This window comes from Hylobates moloch, unplaced genomic scaffold (genome assembly GCF_009828535.3).
Source record: "Hylobates moloch isolate HMO894 unplaced genomic scaffold, HMol_V3 SCAFFOLD_14, whole genome shotgun sequence".
Classification (NCBI taxonomy): Eukaryota; Metazoa; Chordata; class Mammalia; order Primates; family Hylobatidae; genus Hylobates; species Hylobates moloch.
Window position 1 is genome coordinate 53,133,361 of NW_026652289.1, and position 19,134 is coordinate 53,152,494.

Below are 19,134 nucleotides of genomic sequence, written 5' to 3' on the forward strand. Positions count from 1 at the left end.
GAATTGTCTGATCTTATCCTTTCTCAATCTATTTATTTATTTATTTAAGATGGGGTCTCACTCTGTCGCCCAGGCTGGAGTGCAGTGGCACAATCTCAGCTCACTGCAACCTCCACCTTCTGGGTTCAAGTGATTCTCCTGCCTCAGCCTCCTGAGTAGCTGGGACTACAGGTGTGTGCCATCATGCCTGGCTAATTTTTGTATTTTTGGTAGAAATGGAGTTTCACCATGTTGGCCAGGCTGGTCTCAAACTCCTGACTTCAGGAGATCTGCCCTCCTTGGCCTCCCAAAGTGCGGGATTGCAGAAGTGAGCCACTGCACCGAGTCTAAATTTCTTAAACAGAAAAAGAAATTATCTTTAAAATGCCCAGGGAAGAAAAAAGAAAAACAATAGATCATTTAAAAGGATTGAGAAAGGCTGGGCATGGTGGCTCAAGCCTGTAACCCCAGCACTTTGGGACGCTGAGGAGGGCAGATCACCTGAGGTCAGGAGTTCAAGACCAGCCTGGCCAACATGGCGAAACCCCGTCTCTGCTAAAAATATAAAAATTAGCCAGGTGTGGTGGCAGGCTCCTGTAATCCCAGCTACTCGGGAGGCTGAGGCAGAAGAATCCCTTGAACCTGGGAGGCGGAGGTTGCAGTGAGCCAAGATTGCGCCACTGCACTCCAGCCTGGGGGCCACTGCACTCCAGCCTGGGGGACAGAGCGAGACTCTGTCCACCGCCCCCCCCCCCCAAAAAAAAGATTCACAATGATGTGCCTTAGCGTAGGTCCTCTTTTAAAATTTATTACATTGGTTACTTGATAGATTCTTTTAATCTGAAGGCTTGTTATTTAGTTCTAGGGCTTTTCTTGTTACACTGTTTTTTAAATGATTTCTTTCCTTGCATTATGTTAGTTCTCGCTCTCTATATATATGTAAATATATAGATTTTATATATATATATATATATATATTCCTATTAGTCTTGTTGGATCTCCTAGAGTAGGGATTGACAAACTTTTTCTTAAAGGGCAAGATAGTAAATATTTCAGTATTGTGGGGTTTATAGTCTTTGTTAGAAGTACTCAACACTGTCAAAGTATACTTAGTGAGTACAGAAATAAATGAGCTTGACTATGTTCCAATAAAACATTATTTACAAAAACAAGTAGCCAGGGCATAGTTTACTGACTCAACACTGTCAATATATACTTAGTGAGTACAGAAATAAATGGGCTTGACTGTGTTCCGGTAAAACTTCATTTATAAAAACAAGTGGCCAGGGCATAGTTGACTGACTTGTGTCCCAGAATGATTCTCTTAACTTTCTTCATTTTTCTCATATTTTCATATTTTCTTTTTTTTTTTTTTTTTTTTTAATGAGACGGAGTCTCGCTCTGTCGCCCAGGCTGGAGTACAGTGGCGCAATTTCAGCTCACTGCAACCTCCACTTCCCGTGTTCAAGCAATTCTGATGCCACAGCCTCCCGAGTAGCTGGGACTACAAAGCGTGTGCCACCACGCCCTGCTAATTTTTGTATTTTAGTAGAGACGAGTTTCAACATGTTGGCCAGGCTGGTCTTGAACTCCTGACCTCAAGTAATCCGCCCGCCCCAGCCTCCCAAAGTGCTGAGATAACAGGCATGAGCCACTGTGCCTGGCCAGTTTTTCTCGTATTTTCATCACTTTTTTTGTTTTGTTTTGTATTCTGGAAATTTCTTCAACTTTCTCTTTTATCTCGTCTATTAAAATTCCTATTTTGGATATTATTTTTAATTTCCAAGAGTTTTTCTTCTCTGTTCCTTTTTCATTGCACTCTCTTGTTTTAATAATTATATCATCTATTTTCTCTTTGAGGATATTAATGATAGCCTTTTAGAGGTTATTTTTCTCTTACTGACTATCTTTTTTTTAAAACTTCTGTAGCCCCCATGTGTTTGAATTATGGGTTTTTTTGTTTGTTTGTTTTTTGTTTGATTTTGAGACAGGGTCTCACTTTGTCACCCAGGCTGGAGTGCAGTGATGCAATCATAGCTCACTGCAGCTTCTGTCTCCCAAGCTTAGGTGATCCTCCTACCTCAGCTTCCTGAATAGACGGGATTACCGGTGTGTACCTCCATGCCCAGCTAATTTTTTTAATTTTTAGTAGAGACAAGGTCTTGCTATGTTACCCAGGCTGGTCTTGAACTCCTGAGCTCAAGTGATCCTCCCACCTTGGCCCTCCCAAAGAGTTAGGATTACAGGCATGAGCCACCGTGACCAGCCTGAATTGTGTTATTTGAATTGTGTATTAAAGTCTTTGTGTAAGGGCTTTCCTTAATTACATTGAGATCCTTGGCTTTTAGTTCACATTTATGGCCCTTAAAAGCTGCATGGTTACAAAAGCAGACAGTGATGAACAAAGACAAAAACAAGCTGCATGGAAGCTCATTTTGCATGGATGAGCTTCAGATTATAATGATCAGACAACTAGCTTTTTGTTGGGTATTCTCCAAATAACAGAATTCTTTCACCTGATGCTGTTTACTTTATCCAGTGAAGAGTTCTCCCGTCCTTTGGATCCGCTGATGGGATCCAAACTTGGATATGAGTGTAGGTCAGGGCAATGAGAATGGGTCAGGGATTTTCACTACATAACATTCAGATTTTCATTTTATTCCCATTTTTAGCTCTGTTCCTCACCTTGCTTTCCATGGTAAGGGAGTTTTGAGGGTGTGCCATCTTGTCTCTCTATAGGTACCTCCCTTTGTCCTAGCTTCTGTGTCTGGCCACGTCAGCCAAAATCTTCCTATCTGCTTTTTCTCTGTTAAAATGGGTTGAACACTCTTTGTGTGCTGATGTCTCCACTGTCACTTTTTGGGTTTGTAGTGAATATTCCTTTTTCATCATTTTAGTGAAGCTACTGGATGAATGGAGTGGAGTCAATATGTGTTATCAACCTACCATGTTAAACTGGCATTTAAGGTCAGGCTTGGTGACTCACACCTATAATCCCAGCACTTTGGGAGGCTGAGGCGGGAGGATTGCTTGAGCCCAAGAGTTTGAGACCAGCCTGGGCAATGTGGCAAAACCCTTTCTCTACAAAAAATTTAAAAATTCGCTGGGCGTGGTGGTGTGCATCTGTAGTCCCAGCTACTCCTGGGAGGAAGTTGCCAGTGAGTGTTTAGCCCTGGTCTCACCTGGTGACCTGGGACCACGGAGTCTTGCTCTGTCCCCCAGGCTAGAGTGCAGTGGCACAATCTCGGCTCACTGCAAGCTCCGCCTCCCGGGTTCACGCCATTCTCCTGCCTCAGCCTCCCGAGTAGCTGGGACTACAGGCGCCCACCACCACGCCCGGCTAATTTTTTTGTATTTTTAGTAGAGATGGGGTTTCACCGTGTTAGCCAGGATGGTGTCTCGATCTCCTGACCTTGTGATCCGCCCGCCTCGGCCTCCCAAAGTGCTGGGATTACAGGCTTGAGCCACCGCGCCCAGCCGACCCTGGAGACCTTTATGACCCTGTCTCAAAAAGAAAATGAAATTGGAATTGAAGAGATTTGGTTTGAACATCTTCTGACAAATAAGTAGTAGAAATTTTTATCTGCAGCTAGAGTTTTTTTGGTGGTATACCCCATTTCTCTCCCCTTCTCTCCCTCTCTTTACTAATGTGCTCCTCATCTCTGTCTGAGACATCATCAAAATGGATTTTACCACCCATATTTCTACCAGTTTTCTGATCAGTATCACTTAGGTAATCTCTAAGAAGATTGAGGCTTTCTCTACAGTTCTCCTTTTTCTGAGCCCTTACTAGAATTGCCTTTTATGCCTGTTTATGGCAACATAGGCTTTTTCTGCATGTACTTCCAAATTCTATCAGCTCTGTCCATTACCCAGTTCCAAAGCTGCTTCCACATTTTTAGTTATTTGTTACAGCAGCACCCCACTTCTTAGTACCAATTTCTGCCTTGGCCATTTGGGACTCCCATCCCCACTCTTTCTGTCTCTTTTTAAATTTAATTAATTAATTAATTATTTTTTTTTTAGATAAAGTCTTGCTTTGTCACCCAGGCTGGAGTGCAGTGGTGCGATGTTGGCTCTCTGCATCCTCCACCTCCCAGGTTCAAGCGATTCTCCTGGCTCAGCCTCCTGAGTAGCTGGGATTACAGGTGTGTGCCATCACACCTGGCTAATTTTTGTATTTTTAGTAGAGGCGGGGTTTTATCATCTTGGCCAGTCTGGTCTTGAAACCCTGACCCCAGGTGATCCACCTGCCTTGGCTTCCCAAAGTGCTGGGATTACAGGCATGAGCCACCATGCCCAGCTTCTCTTTTAAGTCAGGGTTTCTCTCCGTCACCCAGGCTGGTGTGCAGTGGCACTGTCATAGCTCACTGCAGCCTTGACTTCCTGGGCGGAAGCGGTCCTCCCACCTTAGACTCCCAAGTAGCTAGGAGTACAGGTGTGTGCCATGATGCCCGGATAATTTTTTGACTTCTCTCTAGAGATAAGCTCTCATTAGGCTGGGCGCGGTGGCTCATGCCTGTAATCCCAACACTTTGGGAGGCCTAGGCGGGCGGATCATGAGCTCAGGAGATCAAGACCATCCTGGCTAACATGGTGAAACCCCGTCTCTACTAAAAATACAAAAAAAATTAGCTGGGCGTGGTGGCGGGAGCCTGTAGTCCGAGCTACTCGGGAGGCTGAAGCAGGAGAATGGCGTGAACCCAGGAGGTGGAGCTTGCAGTGAGTCGAGATCACGCTACTGCACTCCAGCCTGGGCAACAGAGCGAGACTCTGTCTCAAAAAAAAAAAAAAAGAGATAAGCTGTCATTACATTTCCCAGACTGCTCACGAACTCCTGACCTCAAGCAGTCCTCCAGCCTCCCAAAGTGCTGCGACTACAGGTGTGAGCCACCATGCCTGGTCTCCCTCTCTTTTGAATGGAGATATGTTTACTTTTAGAAGTAGTATGTACTTACCACAAAAAATGTTAAATGATATGGAACTGTATGGGTTAGAAATTGAAAAGCTTCCATGTCTCCACCCCTAAGAGTAATTGACACCCCTTTTGCATGGTCAGACTTTGTACATACATACTGTCCCCACTTTTTCTTTATTCTTGGTTGTTTGTTTCATTTCCTTCAGGTCTCCAGGAAACCTAGAGAAAAACCGTTATGGGGATGTACCCTGCCTGGACCAAACTAGAGTGAAGCTAACAAAGCGAAGTGGCCATACTCAGGTAGACAGATAAATGTAATCTTTTTAGGTGCACTGGGGGAAATTGAGCTTCTTCCAAAGTGAAGCTTACTAATACTTCGGTAGAATGAAAATAGACTCCGAGGCCAGAGAGATTAGGTTTGAGTTTATATTTTGCTACATACTAGTCTGTGACCATAGGCAAGTCCTCAAATGCCCATCTCACGTTATTGAGTGGAAATTAAATGAAATTCTTTATGTGAATGCTGATAGTGCAAGGTCTGATGTATTGTAGGTGCTTCATAGATGTTAAATTATTTATCGTTTTACTTCTTAGTTGTAAAGTCATGGTCATATAGTCCAATTCCTTTGGTGAGTATATATGCATCAATACAAAGCAACCTTGATTGTAAGTGACCTCTGATTTCTCCATCTGTATCTGAGGAAATTGTGGACAACTTGTGTATACATAAATGTCTAGGGATAGAGATGAAATGGTCAAATGACTATATTATTCAATATATTAATTTGATTATATCTACATGTTAAAAACCTCATATGTAATCTATTAACAGAGATATTTAATGAACATTTTATTCAAACACTTTACATACACCTTTAACTTTAGTGTCTTTGTCACATTTGAGCTACTTTTTTTTTTCTCCCTCAAGACAGGGTCTTGCTTTATTGCCCAGGCTAGGTACAGTGATCACAGCTCACTGCAATCTTGACCTCCTGGGCTCAAGCGATTCTTGTACCTCAGCCTTCCAAGTAGCTGAGACCACAGGCACGTGCCACATACATGGCTAATTTTTAAATACTTTTGTAGAGACAAGTTCTCACTATGTTGCCCAGTCTGGTCTTTTTTTTTTTTTTTGAGACGGAGTCTTGCTCTGTCACCCAGGCTGGAGTGCAGTGGCGCAATCTCGGCTCACTGCAAGCTCTGCCTCCGGGGTTCACGCCATTCTCCTGCCTCAGCCTCTCCGAGTAGCTGGGACTACAGGCGCCCGCCACCACGCCCGGCTAATTCTTTGTATTTTTAGTAGAGACGGGGTTTCACCGTGGTCTCGATCTTCTGACCTCATGATCCGCCCGCCTCGGCCTCCCAAAGTGCTGGGATTACAAGCGTGAGCCACCGCGCCCGGCCGCCCAGTCTGGTCTTGAACTCTTGTGCTCAAACAATCCTCTTGCCTCAGCCTCCCTAAGTGCTGGAATTACAGGCCACTTTTTGAGTCAGTCTAACAAGGTTTTCCAGAGTACAGCATCTTTATTTACTTTTAAGTGTGTGGCATTTTGACTGGAAATTTTACCCTAAACCAGGAAAATCTGTTAGGGTAACATTAGGACAAGTTTTTTTTTTTTTTTTTTTTTTTTTTTTAAACGGTGTCTCCCTTTTCCCCCCCGGGGGGGGGGGTGTGGGGCGGTCGTCTTTTTTTTTTTTTTTTTTTTTTTTGAGACAGAGTCTCACTCTGTCCCCCAGGCTGGAGTGCAGTGGCGCGATCTTGGCTCACTGCAAGCTCCGCCTCCCAGGTTCACACCATTCTCCTGCCTCAGCCTCCCGAGTAGCTGGGACTACAGGTGTCCACCACCACGCCCAGCTAATTTTTTGTATTTTTAGTAGAGACGAGGTTTCACCATGTTAGCCAGGATGGTCTCAATCTCCTGACCTCGTGATCCACCCTCCTTGGCCTCCCAAAGGGCTGGGATTACAGGCATGAGCCACGACACCCAGCCAGGACAAGTTGGTTTTTTAATTTGTCATGCATCTTATGCATCCCCTATAATATGATTCATTCACTTATTCCTTTGTAAAATCCTTAAAAAACAAAAAATTGAGACAGGGTCTCACTCTGTCACCCAGGCTAGAGTGCAGTGACTTGATCATAGCTCACTGCACCCTTGAACTCCTGGGCTCAAGCGATCCTCCCACCTCTGTCTCCTAAGTAGCTGAGACTACAGGCACACGCCATTACACATGGCTGATTTTTTTTTTATTTCATTTTTGTAGAGCTAGGGTCTCGCTTTGTTGCCTAAGTTCCTCCTGGGCTCAAGCAATCCTCTCACCTTGGCCTCCCAAAGTGCTGGAATTACAGGCACGAGCTGGTGTGCCTGGCCATAATTCCTTTTTAATATAACTTGTTTACAGCAACATCCAACCTTAGAATTTTGAGATGAATGACTAAATTATTATTATCTTCCTTTTTTTCCCTTCTGATATAACAATTTTATTAGGTGATATCTCTAAAAAACCCAATTTTGTTAGGTGATCTCATAAAGAAAAAAACCCAGTATTGACTGAGGTTGTTCAAAGTAAAGTTATTTTATTTTTATTTATTTATTTATTTTGAGACAGAGTTTCGCTCTTGTTGTCCAGGCTGGAGTGCAATGGTGCGATCTCAGCTCACTGCACCCTCCACCTCCTGGGTTTAAGCGATTCTCCTATCTCAGCCTCCCGAGTAGCTGGGATTACAGGTGCATGCCACCATGCCCAGCTAATTTTTGTATTTTTAGTAGATACGGGGTTTCATCATTTTGGTCAGGCTGGTCTTGAACTCCTGACCTGGGGTGATCCGCCTGCCTCGGCCTCCCAAAGTGCTGGGATTACAGGTGTGAGCCACTGCACCGGCAACATAAAGTAATTTAAATAGTACCTCTTTAACATGACACACATTATAAGGACTTGTTATATCCCTTCTCTTTCTGGGGAATAATTTTTGGAAAACTTATTGCCTTGTATTTGGGCACATATGATATGTGGGTTGGGACCCCAGGATCATGGTTTCCAACTCTCTTGTCCCTATTGTTTCAAGCACATAAACTGAATTCACTCACAGTCCTATCCAGGACCCTTGGAGAAGATTTTCCTGCAGGAGCATTTGAGCTAAGAGACTGGCTGGCTGGAGGGTAAATTCATCAGTACTGCTGAGATCATCATCGTATATGCCCTGAAGGAGTGGAGTACAGCGGTTGAGTTGGGGCTGTGGAGTCAGAGATATCTGTATTTATCCGTTTTGTTGACTTCCTTGTTTCCAGTAGCTAAAACAGTGCCTGCCACATATCAGACACTCAGGGCATATTTGTGAATGAGTGAATCTTAGTGTACCGGGAGACTCTTCTAGTCATCCTGTGGTTAATATGAAGATCATTGTATGATTTGTAGTCCTTCTCCTTACTGAAACATTAGCGGAGGCTTTATTTTTATAGTAAATGGAGTATTTAGGCTTTTTTTGGTTTTATTTTGATTTTAGTTTTTAGTTTTTTTGACATTACTTACTTTGCGAGCCAAAAGCAAAAAAAAAGTTATTTACTTAGCTTTGGGGACTTAACACTCTCATGGAATTTCCACCTATGGGGCTATTTTTCCATTCTGTTTCCTGACATTTAGCTGTTTTTAAATTTTAATTGATAGAAATTGTATATATTTATGGTACACAATATAATATTTTAAAATATGTATGCATTGCAGAGACACTAAGTCAAGCTAGTTAATATATGCATTACTTCGCTGGGCACAGTGGCTCACACCTGTAATCCCAGCACTTTGGGAGGCCGAGGCGGGCAGATCACGAGGTCAGGAGATAGAGACCATCCTGGCTAACACGGTGAAACCCCGTCTCTACTAAAGAATACAAAAAATTAGCCAGGTGTGGTGGTGGGCGCCTGTAGTCCCAGCTACTTGGGAGGCTGAGGCAGGAGAATGGCATGAACCCAGGAGGCAGAGCTTGCAGTAAGCCGAGATCCCACCAGTGCACTCCAGCCTGGGCGACAAAGCAAAGACTCTGTCTCAAAAAAAAAAAACAAAAAAACACATATGCATTACTTCACATATTTACGTTGTTTTGTGGTGAAAACACTTAAAATATGCTGTCCACAATTTTCAAGTATACAATACCTTGTTATTTGGAGGATTCAGGTTTTTTAGTGAATTGTTTACTTGATTTGCTTCTGGAATTTTAAAGCTGTTAGTCCCAGTTTCTGTTGAACATGGCTGCCTTAATCTGTTTGGGCTGCTGTAACAAAAATACCACATGCAGGATGGCTTATAAACAACAGAAATTTATTTCTCCACTATTGTGGAGTCTGGGAAGTCCAAGATCAACGTGCTGGCAGATTTGGGGTCTGGTGAGGGCCCCTTTCTTGGTTCATAGACCACTGTCTACTCGTTGCATCCTCACATGGCAGAAGGGGAAGGGGTGAGGGAGCACTTCAGAACTCTTCTGTCTTATAAGGGTACTAATCCCATTTGTGAGAGCTCTGTCCTCATGGTCCTAATCACCTAATCACCTGTCTAAAGGCCCCATCTCCTAATACCATTACATTGAGGGTCTGGGGTTGGGATGTACACATTTGAAGTTATGGGGGACACAAATGATCAGTCTATAGCAATGGCTCATAACATAGTGTGCTGGGTTTGTTCTTCCTGCTATTTCAATTTGCCCACAAGTGTATACCTTGTCTCTGGGTCATTTTCAGTTTTTTTTTTTTTTTTTTTTTTTTGAGATGGAGTCTCGCTTTGTCACCCAGGCTGGAGTGCAGTGGTGCGATCTCGGCTCACTGCAACCTCTGCTTCCCGGGTTCACGCCATTCTCCTGCCTCAGCCTCCCGAGTAGCTGGAACTACAGGCGCCCGCCACCACACCTGGCTAATTTTTTGTATTTTTAGTAGAGATGGGGTTTCACCATGTTAGCCAGGATGGTCTCGATCTCCTGACCTCGTGATCCGCCTGCCTCGGCCTCCCAAAGTGTTGGGATTACAGGTGTGAGCCACTGCGCCTGGCCTTCAGTTTTAATATCCAATGATTCTTCTGAAGTTGCTGAAATTAAAAATTTTAATTCCCTGGGAATTAAAAATCAGCTCAGAGACCAGTGCTAAAGCTGGTAATTCTTAGTTATAAAGAAATAATGTCTTTAAAGAAGTGACAATTCTTTTCAAAGCATGAAGTTAGTTCCTCCTTATGTACTTACTAATGCTGACTGGCATATACCAGGTAAATCTTTTGTACTTTTCCATACCTTCTCCCCTTGGTCCTCGAGCGGGTATACCATTTGTATGTGCCAGGTTGAGTAGAGGATGGGCTTTGGCTGACTGGGTGCACCCTGGATTGAGAAGCCTGTTTGGAAGTGAGTGAGGCTTTTAGCATGCTGGGTCTGCTGCAGGTAGTCTATTAGCTCAGTGTAGTTGTCTGAGTCAGGGTAGGACAGTAATCATACGAGGTCAATACTAGCTGCTATGGGAGGGAAAACTCCGAGTTTATCACTCCACTATTTATTTAGTCAAAGAAACAGTTTCTAAGGAGGAAACTCTTGACTAAATAAGTAGTAGAGTGATAAATTGGTAGACTGACTGGCTAATGAACACAAATCCAAGTAACACGGGTTTGACCATGACGTGGAGATATCTTAGGAGGTTAGCTATGGGATACTGACAGTTCAAACTGCCCTCCCAGTGATAGGACCCACAGGAGAATGAGTGATAGGTTGAGGAAAGAGTCAGTCTGACCTCTCTGTAGTGCAGTGGGTTATGAGTTTTCCCTAGTTTTCTATTGAAACTTTTCTTTTGTCCTTCTGTAACCCTTCACACCTTCCCTTATCCATTCCACTGCCTCCATCCATTCAACTCTCAACTAGTTATACTATAACATAAAACTGCAGCTGATTGATGTTTCTCTTTTATCAGCCTGGATCAAAGGATCTTGTGAGTAGGTATTAATAAAAAATGATGTTGAAGTAATTAAGACTGAGGACATTAGGAGGTGGGAGAATACCCTGGAAGAGACGTAGTCAGGAGCTGTTCATTGAGATGCCTTTGAATTTGACTGGAAGTTGCTTTGCATTAATTCAGGTAGTAATGGAGTCCAGGTGTTTGGCCTGTCCTGTTGATGGTCCTAAGTATGAGATGTAGCTTTATTTCTTCTCCATTCATATTTTGCCTTTTGTGTGTGGCAGGACGGACCAAATGTTCCTACTTGCTTGCCTTGCCTCTCATTTGGTCCTGTGCTACAGTGTTGCAAGTCCTGATGGACCCTTTTCTTGTAAATAACAGTTTCTATTGAGTTATATAGTTCACTCTGCCAGACTGCCACAATTATTGCTTGAGATGTCACTAGGGCAGTTACTACTGTTATTGCTTGAGACCGTCATTAGGAGACTGAATGAAGGGGGACTAACAGGGAAATGAAAACTTAAGACAAAAATAACTATTCTAAAGGAAGGGTAACATGGGGAAGAAGAAGAGAACTCCCTGCTTCTAGTGAGCAAAGGCAGCCCTGAGCTTCTACAGCCCTTCGTATTTATTGGGTAGCAAGAGCAGGGAGGAGGAGGTAACAATTGGTCAGCTGCTTAATTGATCACAGGTACACATTATTGCTAACAGGCTTCAGATGTGCCTAACCACAAGAAACACTTGTGCCTGGGGCGTGACTGCCCTCAGCATTCCTTCTGGGCAGCAGACGCAATTTGTCAGTTTGCCAACATCCTGCTTTCATAGAACAGTTTGCTTTTTGCTCATGTAGCCTCCAGTGGTATACTGAGTTGATCATGACCCTCATTCTTTCGGCCTCCAACAGTTCACATACCATACAATTTACCTATTTAAAGTATGTAAGTCAATGGCTATTAGTATATTCACAGAGTTAGGCAACCATCACCACAATCAACTTTAGAACATTTTTTTCATTTCCCAAAGAAACCTCACACCCTTGGCAGTCACTACCTATTTCCCTCTAACCCACCCTGATTTATTTCCTATCTCCATAGATTTGCCTGTTCTAGGGATCTCATACAAAGAGAATCCTAGACTATGTAGCTTTTTGTGTCTGGCTTCTATCATTTAGCGTAATGTTTTCTAGGTCCATCCATGTCATAGCATGTATCATCACATCACTCCTTTTTACTGCCAAATAATATTCCATTGTATGGATATACCACTTTTATTCATTTATCAGTTGAAGAACATTTGAGTTGTTTCCATTTTTGGCTATTATGAATAATGCTGCTATGGATATTTATGTATAAGTTTTTTGTGTGGACGTATGTTATTTTGCTAAGGAATGGAATTGCTGGGTCATATGGTAACTGTTTAATCTTTTGAGGAATAACCAGACTGTTTTCTAAAGTAACTACAGCATTTTACATTACCACTAGCAATGTATAAGGAGGGTTTACACATGTATGAGGGTTTCAGTTTTTCCACATCCTTGCCAACAGTATTATCTATCTTTGATATCTGTAGCCATCCTAGTGGGTATAAATTAGTATCTTGTGGTATGGATTTGCATTTCCATGATGGCTAATGATGAATGATTTTTTTTTTTTTTTTTTTTGAGACAGAGTCTTGCTCTGTCACCCAGGCTGGAGTGCAGTGGCACGATCTCGGCTCACTGCAAGCTCCACCTCCCAGGTTTATGCCATTCTCTTGCCTCAGCCTCCTGTGTAGCTGGGACTACAGGCGCCTACCACCACGCCCAGCTATTTTTTTGTATTTTTAGTAGAGACGGGGTTTCACCGTGTTAGCCAGGATGGTCTCAATCTCCTGACCTTGTGATCCGCCCTCCTTGGCCTCCCAAAGTGCTGGGATTACAGGCCTAAGCCACTGCGCCTGGCATAAGTTTTTGATTTTAATATAGTCCAATTTATCTCTTTTCTTTTGTCACTTACGCCTTTGGTGTCATATCTGTGAAGGCTTTGCCTAACCCAAGGTCACAAAGATTTGCTCTTATATTTTATTCTGAGAGTTTTAATAGTTTTAATCCCTTATATTTGGTCTGTGATCCATTTTGAGTCAGTTTTACGGTGTGAGGAAGGAGTCAGCTTGATTTTTATGCATGTAGATATCTACTTGTCCCAGCACCATTTATTGAAGTGAGGGTTTGAGCTGGCCATTTCACTCCTCATTTTCTGCTCAACAAGAAGAGAATATTCACACCTTGGGTTTTACTTACTGAGTACATAATTTTATGACCCAAATGGTATATTCTGTGTAGCTATAGTGATGTCTCCTTTTTATCATTAGACAGACTACATCAATGCCAGTTTCATGGATGGCTACAAGCAGAAGAATGCTTACATTGGCACACAAGGTAAGCTGGTCCGTCCCTCCCATGTTGATTTTGTGCCATCTACTTATGATTCCTTGTGCCAAATGATAGCATAATTTTTAAACGAATGGTAACTTGAGTGGAGGTTTTGGCCACTAGATCCTGGCCTTTTATAAAGATTGGTGGTGGTTGAGAAAAGCAGATAAGTAGTTTGGGGTTTCTGTACCAGGTGTGCCTGGAAACTCACCACATAGAGATAAACTGGAGATTTGAACACATAACACTACTGCCTGCAAGTTTTGGGGCTATTTCTTCGTATTGGCAAGGGTGTAGGGCATCAAACTTCATTAGCCAGTGAGCTCTTCATGCTCTTCCTGTCTAGTGAGAGGCCAAGAATAGCAGTGGACTTCCCAGAGATTGAGTCCAATCTAGGAATGAGTATTACTGTCCTAATAGGCCTAGGCTGGTTCCTATACCATCACAGAGCACTCCAGCAAATGTTCTGACATAGATAGTATGTGCTAATAAGTCTGACAGTGAAACACTGAGCTCTAGGAGGATTTCTCATTTTATTTTCTCTTTTGAAATGGAGTCTTGCTGTGTCGCCCAGGCTAGAGTGCAGTGGCATGACCTCAGCTCACTGCAACCTCCACCTCCCAGGTTCAAGTGATTCTCCTGCCTCAGCCTCCCGAGTAGCTGGAACTACAGGTGTGTGCCACCATGCCCTGCTAATTTTTGTATTTTTAGTAGAGACTGGGTTTCACCATGTTGGACAGGCTGGTCTCGAACTCCTGACCTCGTGATCTGCCCGCCTCGGCCTCCCAAAGTGTTGGGATTACAGGCGTGAGCCACCATGCCCGGCCTCTAGGAGGATTTCAGATGGAGTTTCTATAAATGTTCCTATGATCCTAGTATTCTTCCTGACCTGGCCTCTCCATCTCAAGAATATCGTGTCACTTTCAAAGATGGTAGGAGGAAATCATAACACAGAAAGACAACAGACCATCAAATGGGCGTAAGGCCCTTTGACCACTGCAAAGCAAGATATGGTGGATACCTCCTTAATCAAGTGATCAAACTTAGTATCACCAGTAAAGGACAAAGGGACATTATGTACACCTCCTGATATGATGCATTGAGAAATGAATATCACCTGCATTGTGTTGTGTATTGCCAGTTTTAAAATCTGAATCTAGTCATGGGAAACAATCCAGATTGTGGGACATACTATAAGAAAACTGGCTCAGACTCTCCAAAGTTAATGCCATAAAAAACAAAAAGAGAACTGTTCTAGATTAAAGGGAGACTAAAGAGAACCATGGCCGGGCACAGTGGCTCACGCCTGTAACCCCAGTACTTTGGGAGGCTGAGGTGGGAGTATCACTTGAGCCCAGGAAGCAGAGGTTGCTTTGAGCCGAGATCGCGCCACTGCACTCCAGCCTGGCTGACACAGCGAGATCCTGTCTCAAAAATAAATAAATAAACGGGCCGGTCGCAATGGCTCACACCTGTAATCCCAGCACTTTGGGAGGCCAAGGCAGGTGGATCACCTGAGCTCGTAAGTTCGAGACCAGCCTGACCAACATGGAGAAACCATGTTTCTACTAAAAATACAAAATTAGCCGGGCGTGGTGGCACATGCCTGTAATCCCAGCTACTCGGGAGGCTGAGGCAGAAGAATCTCTTGAACCCAGGAGGCAGAGGTTGCAGTGAGCCGAGATTGCACTCAAAAAGAAAAAAAGAAGAGGATTGGCCAGGCGTGGTGGTTCATGCCTGTAATCCCAGCACTTTGGGAGGCCAAGGCAGGCAGATCACAAGGTCAGGAATTCCAAACCAGCTTGGCCAATATGGTGAAACTCCGTCTCTACTAAACAAAAATTAGCTGGGTGTGGCGGTGGGTGCCTGTAGTCCCAGCTACTCGGGAGGATGAGGCAGGAGAATTGCTTGAACCTGGGAGGCAGAGGTTGCAGTGGACCGAGACTGTGCCATTGCACTCCAGCCTGAGTGACACAGCAAGGCTCTGTCTCAAAAAAAAAAAGAGTATCTGTGATTAGATCCTTAACTGGGAGAAAAAAAATCTATTGAAGACAAACTATTGAGACAATTGGAGACGTTTTATTAGCCAACATTGTATCCATGTTTAATATATGCTTAAGGTGGTAATGGTATTGTTCTATAGGAGGATGTCCTTGTTTTCCTAATAAGTGCTCAAGTATTTAGGAATAAAATATAATGTCTGCAACTTCTTTATTTTTAATTAATTAATTAATTAACTTTTGAGATGGAGTTTCACTCTGTCGCCCAGGCTGGAGTGCAGTGACATGATCTTGGCTCACTGCACCTTCCACTTCCAGGGCTCAAGCGATTCTCCTGCCTCAGCCTCCCAAGTAGCTGGGATTACAGGCACCTGCCACTGTGCCTGGCTAATTTTTGTATTTTTGGTAGAGACAGGGTTTCGCCATGTTGCCCAGGCTGGTCTCGAACTCCCGGCCTGAAGCAATCTGCCTACCTCGGCCTCCCAAAGTGCTGGGATTACAAGCATCAGCCACTGCACCTGGCTTATATTTCTATTAATGATGTCATCTATTGAGAAGACCTATTATATATCAGATGCATAAATGCTATCTAATTATTATAGAGACTCTGCAAGGGAGGTATATTAATTTATAGATGAGCAAACTGAAACCCAAAAGTTTACGTGACTTTGGACCATGCAGCTAGTAAGTGGCAGAAACAGGGTTTGAACCCATGTTTGTTTGGTTCAGAAGTTTTTAAGCCAAGTCAGTGGATTGTTTCACCTATGTTAGTATAAACTACTGACTTTCTTTCTTTTTTCTTTTTTTTTTTTTTGAGGCGGAGTCTCACTGTGTCGCCCAGGCTGGAGTGCAGTGGCGCAATCTCGGCTCATTGCAAGCTCCGCCTCCCAGGTTCACGCCATTCTCCTGCCTCAGCCTCTCGAGTAGCTGGGGCTACAGGCACCCTCCACAATGCCCAACTAATTTTTTGTATTTTTAATAGACACGGGATTTCACTGCCTTAGCCAGGATGGTCTCAATCTCCTGACCTCGTGATCCGCCTGCCTCGGCCTCCCAAAGTGCTGGGATTACAGGCGTGAGCCACCGCGCCCAGCTGCTGACTTTATTTCTTGAGAGAAGTCTACTGTTAAAGGGTCTAAGCTGGGAAGTACAACTTTCCCTTAGTATCTCTCTTGAGTCTGTGAGAAGTTTGCCCAGCCCGAGTCTGGTAACTGAGTTACCATGTGCTCTGACTGCTCAGTACTCCAATTCTGCCAGTGGTCTAAATGTGGAAAATGAAGTATATGAGAGTTGCTGTGGTGCAGGAGAGTAGGATGTGGATGAGGCTGAGGGTCAGAGATGTGGAAAAGGTGTCCTTACTGTCTTTTTGATGTGTATACTAGGGTAATGCATGTCCATTGTAGAACATTTAGAAAACAAAAATAATCCCTCATAACCCTAGGACCCAGAGATAATGGTAACATTTTACAGCATCTCCTCCTAGACCTTTATCTATGCAGACATGCAGATATAGGCATACAAAATATTTAACCAGGCCGGGCGCGGTGGCTCAAGCCTGTAATCCCAGCACTTTGGGAGGCCAAGGCGGGCAGATCACTTGAGGTCACGTATTTGAAACCAGCCTGGCCAACATGGTGAAACCCCCTCTCTACTAAAACTACAAAAAGTAGCCGAGCATAGTGATGCACACCTGTAATCCCAGCTACTCAGGAGACTGAGGTAGGAGAATCGCTTGAACCCGGGAGGCAGAGGTTTCAGTGAGCTGAGATCACGCCACTGCACTCCAGCCTAGGCGAGAGTGATACTCGGTCTCAAAAAAAACAAAACTAAACTTTTAATTTAACCAAATGTGCTCTTTCTATTCATATCTCTTGTTTCATTTAATGGTATCTGTGAATACCTTTCCATAGCAAAAAATACAGCTCTTACAACACCAGCTTTATAGACTGTATAAATTATGGTATGCTATTATTTATTTATTTATTTTTGAGACAGGGTCTCACTCTCACCTAGGCTGGATGACAGAGTGCTATGATCATGGTTCACGATCATGGCTCAATGCAGCCTTGGCCTCTCTAAGCACACACAGGTGATCCTCTCACCTCAGTCTCCTGAGTAGCTGGGACTACAGGCATATGCTATTACATCTGGCTAGTTTTTGTATTTTTTGTAGGGACAGGGTTTTGCAATGTTGCCCAGGTTGGTCTCAAACTCCTGGGCTCGGCCGGGCGCGGTGGCCCAAGCCTGTAATCCCAGCACTTTGGGAGGCCGAGGCGGGCGGATCACGAGGTCCGGAGATCGAGACCATCCTGGCTAACACGGTGAAACCCCGTCTCTACTAAAAATACAAAAAATTAGCCGGGCGTGGTGGTGGGCGCCTGTAGTCCCAGCTACTCGGAGAGGCTGAGGCAGGAGAATGGCGTGAACCCGGGAGGCGGAGCTTGCAGTGAGCCGAGATCGCGCCACTGCACTCCAGCCTGGGCGACAGAGCAAGACTCCGTCTCAAAAAAAAAAACTCCTGGGCTCAAGTGATCTGCCTACCTCATCCTCCCAAAGTGCTGGGATTACAGGCGTGTGCCACTGCACCCCACCTGATATGTCACAATTTAATTAATCCTCTCTTAGTGGATATTTAGTGTATTTCTAAGATCTCACATGCTTTTGACATCATCCACTTCTGCAGAGAGGATATTCCAGTATCATGTTAGTGCTTGCTAAAAGACTTAGCAATAATGGTAGTAGAACCGGCAGACTTCTAGACCAAAATTAACCATTAGTACTGCCCTGCTTTCCTGAAAGCAGAGAGGAAAGAAACACCCAGAAAGTATACGGAATTATCTTGAGTTGTTACTTTTTTTTTTTTTTTTCTTGAGATGGAGTCTTGCTGTCACCCAGGCCGGAGTTCAGTGGTGCGATCTCAGCTCAATGCAACCTCTGCCTCCCGGGTTCAAACAATTCTCCTAACTCAGGCTCCCGCGTAGCTGGAATTACAGGAACCCGCCATCATGCCCAGCTAATTTTCGTATTTTTAGTAGAGACGGGGTTTTACCATGTTGGCCAGGCTGGTCTCGGACTCCTGACCTCCGCCTGCCTCGGCCTCCCAAAGTGTTGGGATTACAGGTGTAAGCCCTGCACCCAGCCAGTTACTGTCTTGATGAAAGTGGAGTTGGTAGCCCACAAGTATCATCAAAGTTATTGCTGAGCGCTCAGCCCTGTGCAGGTTCTAACTATAAAAGGAGAATTTGGCCAGGCGCAGTGGCTCACACCTGTAATCCTTTGTCCTTAGGACCATGTTTAGTGAGATATCATTAATTCCCACAAAGTAAAATAATGGATGGAAGAGTATATAAATTAAATGATCAACCTGTATAGATCCAGCGGTGCCATCAAAAGCAAAAGAGAAGAAGCTTCACAAGGAATGAGGTGGTCAGAGAAAGCTTCAAGGAAGAGGCGGCACTTGAAAATGGGTAGAAAATGAATAGCATTGGAGGTGACAGAGACAGCTTGAACGAAAGAATAGAGGCCAAAGTGAGCATGGTGTGTCTATGTTCTGATGAAGTAATTTTTAAGAAAGATTAAACTGGTGGGGTTTCCCAGAGTAGACTGGAAGGGAAAAAGGCCTATTCAGAAAAGTAGACTAAGAGGGTGTTACAGTAACTTAGACAGAAGATGACGTGGTCTTTGTGTCAGTGAAATCAAGCAGGAAGAACAGGATGGGGAGAAGATGAGGGCAAAAGAATAAAAACCAAAAACATTTCAAAGGTAAAAAATCTCTAGGGGGCCGGGCGCGGTGGCTCACGCTTGTAATCCCAGCACTTTGGGAGGCCGAGGCGGGCGGATCACGAGGTCAGGAGATCGAGACCACGGTGAAACCCCGTCTCTACTAAAAATACAAAAAATTAGCCGGGC

General features: G+C 44.0%; 1 protein-coding gene across 2 annotated transcripts in view; it reads left to right on the forward strand.

Moving 5' to 3' along the window:
- PTPN9 (protein tyrosine phosphatase non-receptor type 9) overlaps positions 1-19,134 on the forward strand; it is a 112,150-nt gene that overhangs the window by 83,944 nt on the left and 9,072 nt on the right. For both annotated transcript variants that reach the window (XM_032175922.2, XM_032175923.2), the window contains exons 8-9: positions 5,104-5,197; positions 13,165-13,231. In XM_032175922.2, the coding sequence (XP_032031813.1) occupies positions 5,104-5,197; positions 13,165-13,231 (161 nt within the window). The remainder of the gene's footprint in view (positions 1-5,103; positions 5,198-13,164; positions 13,232-19,134) is intronic.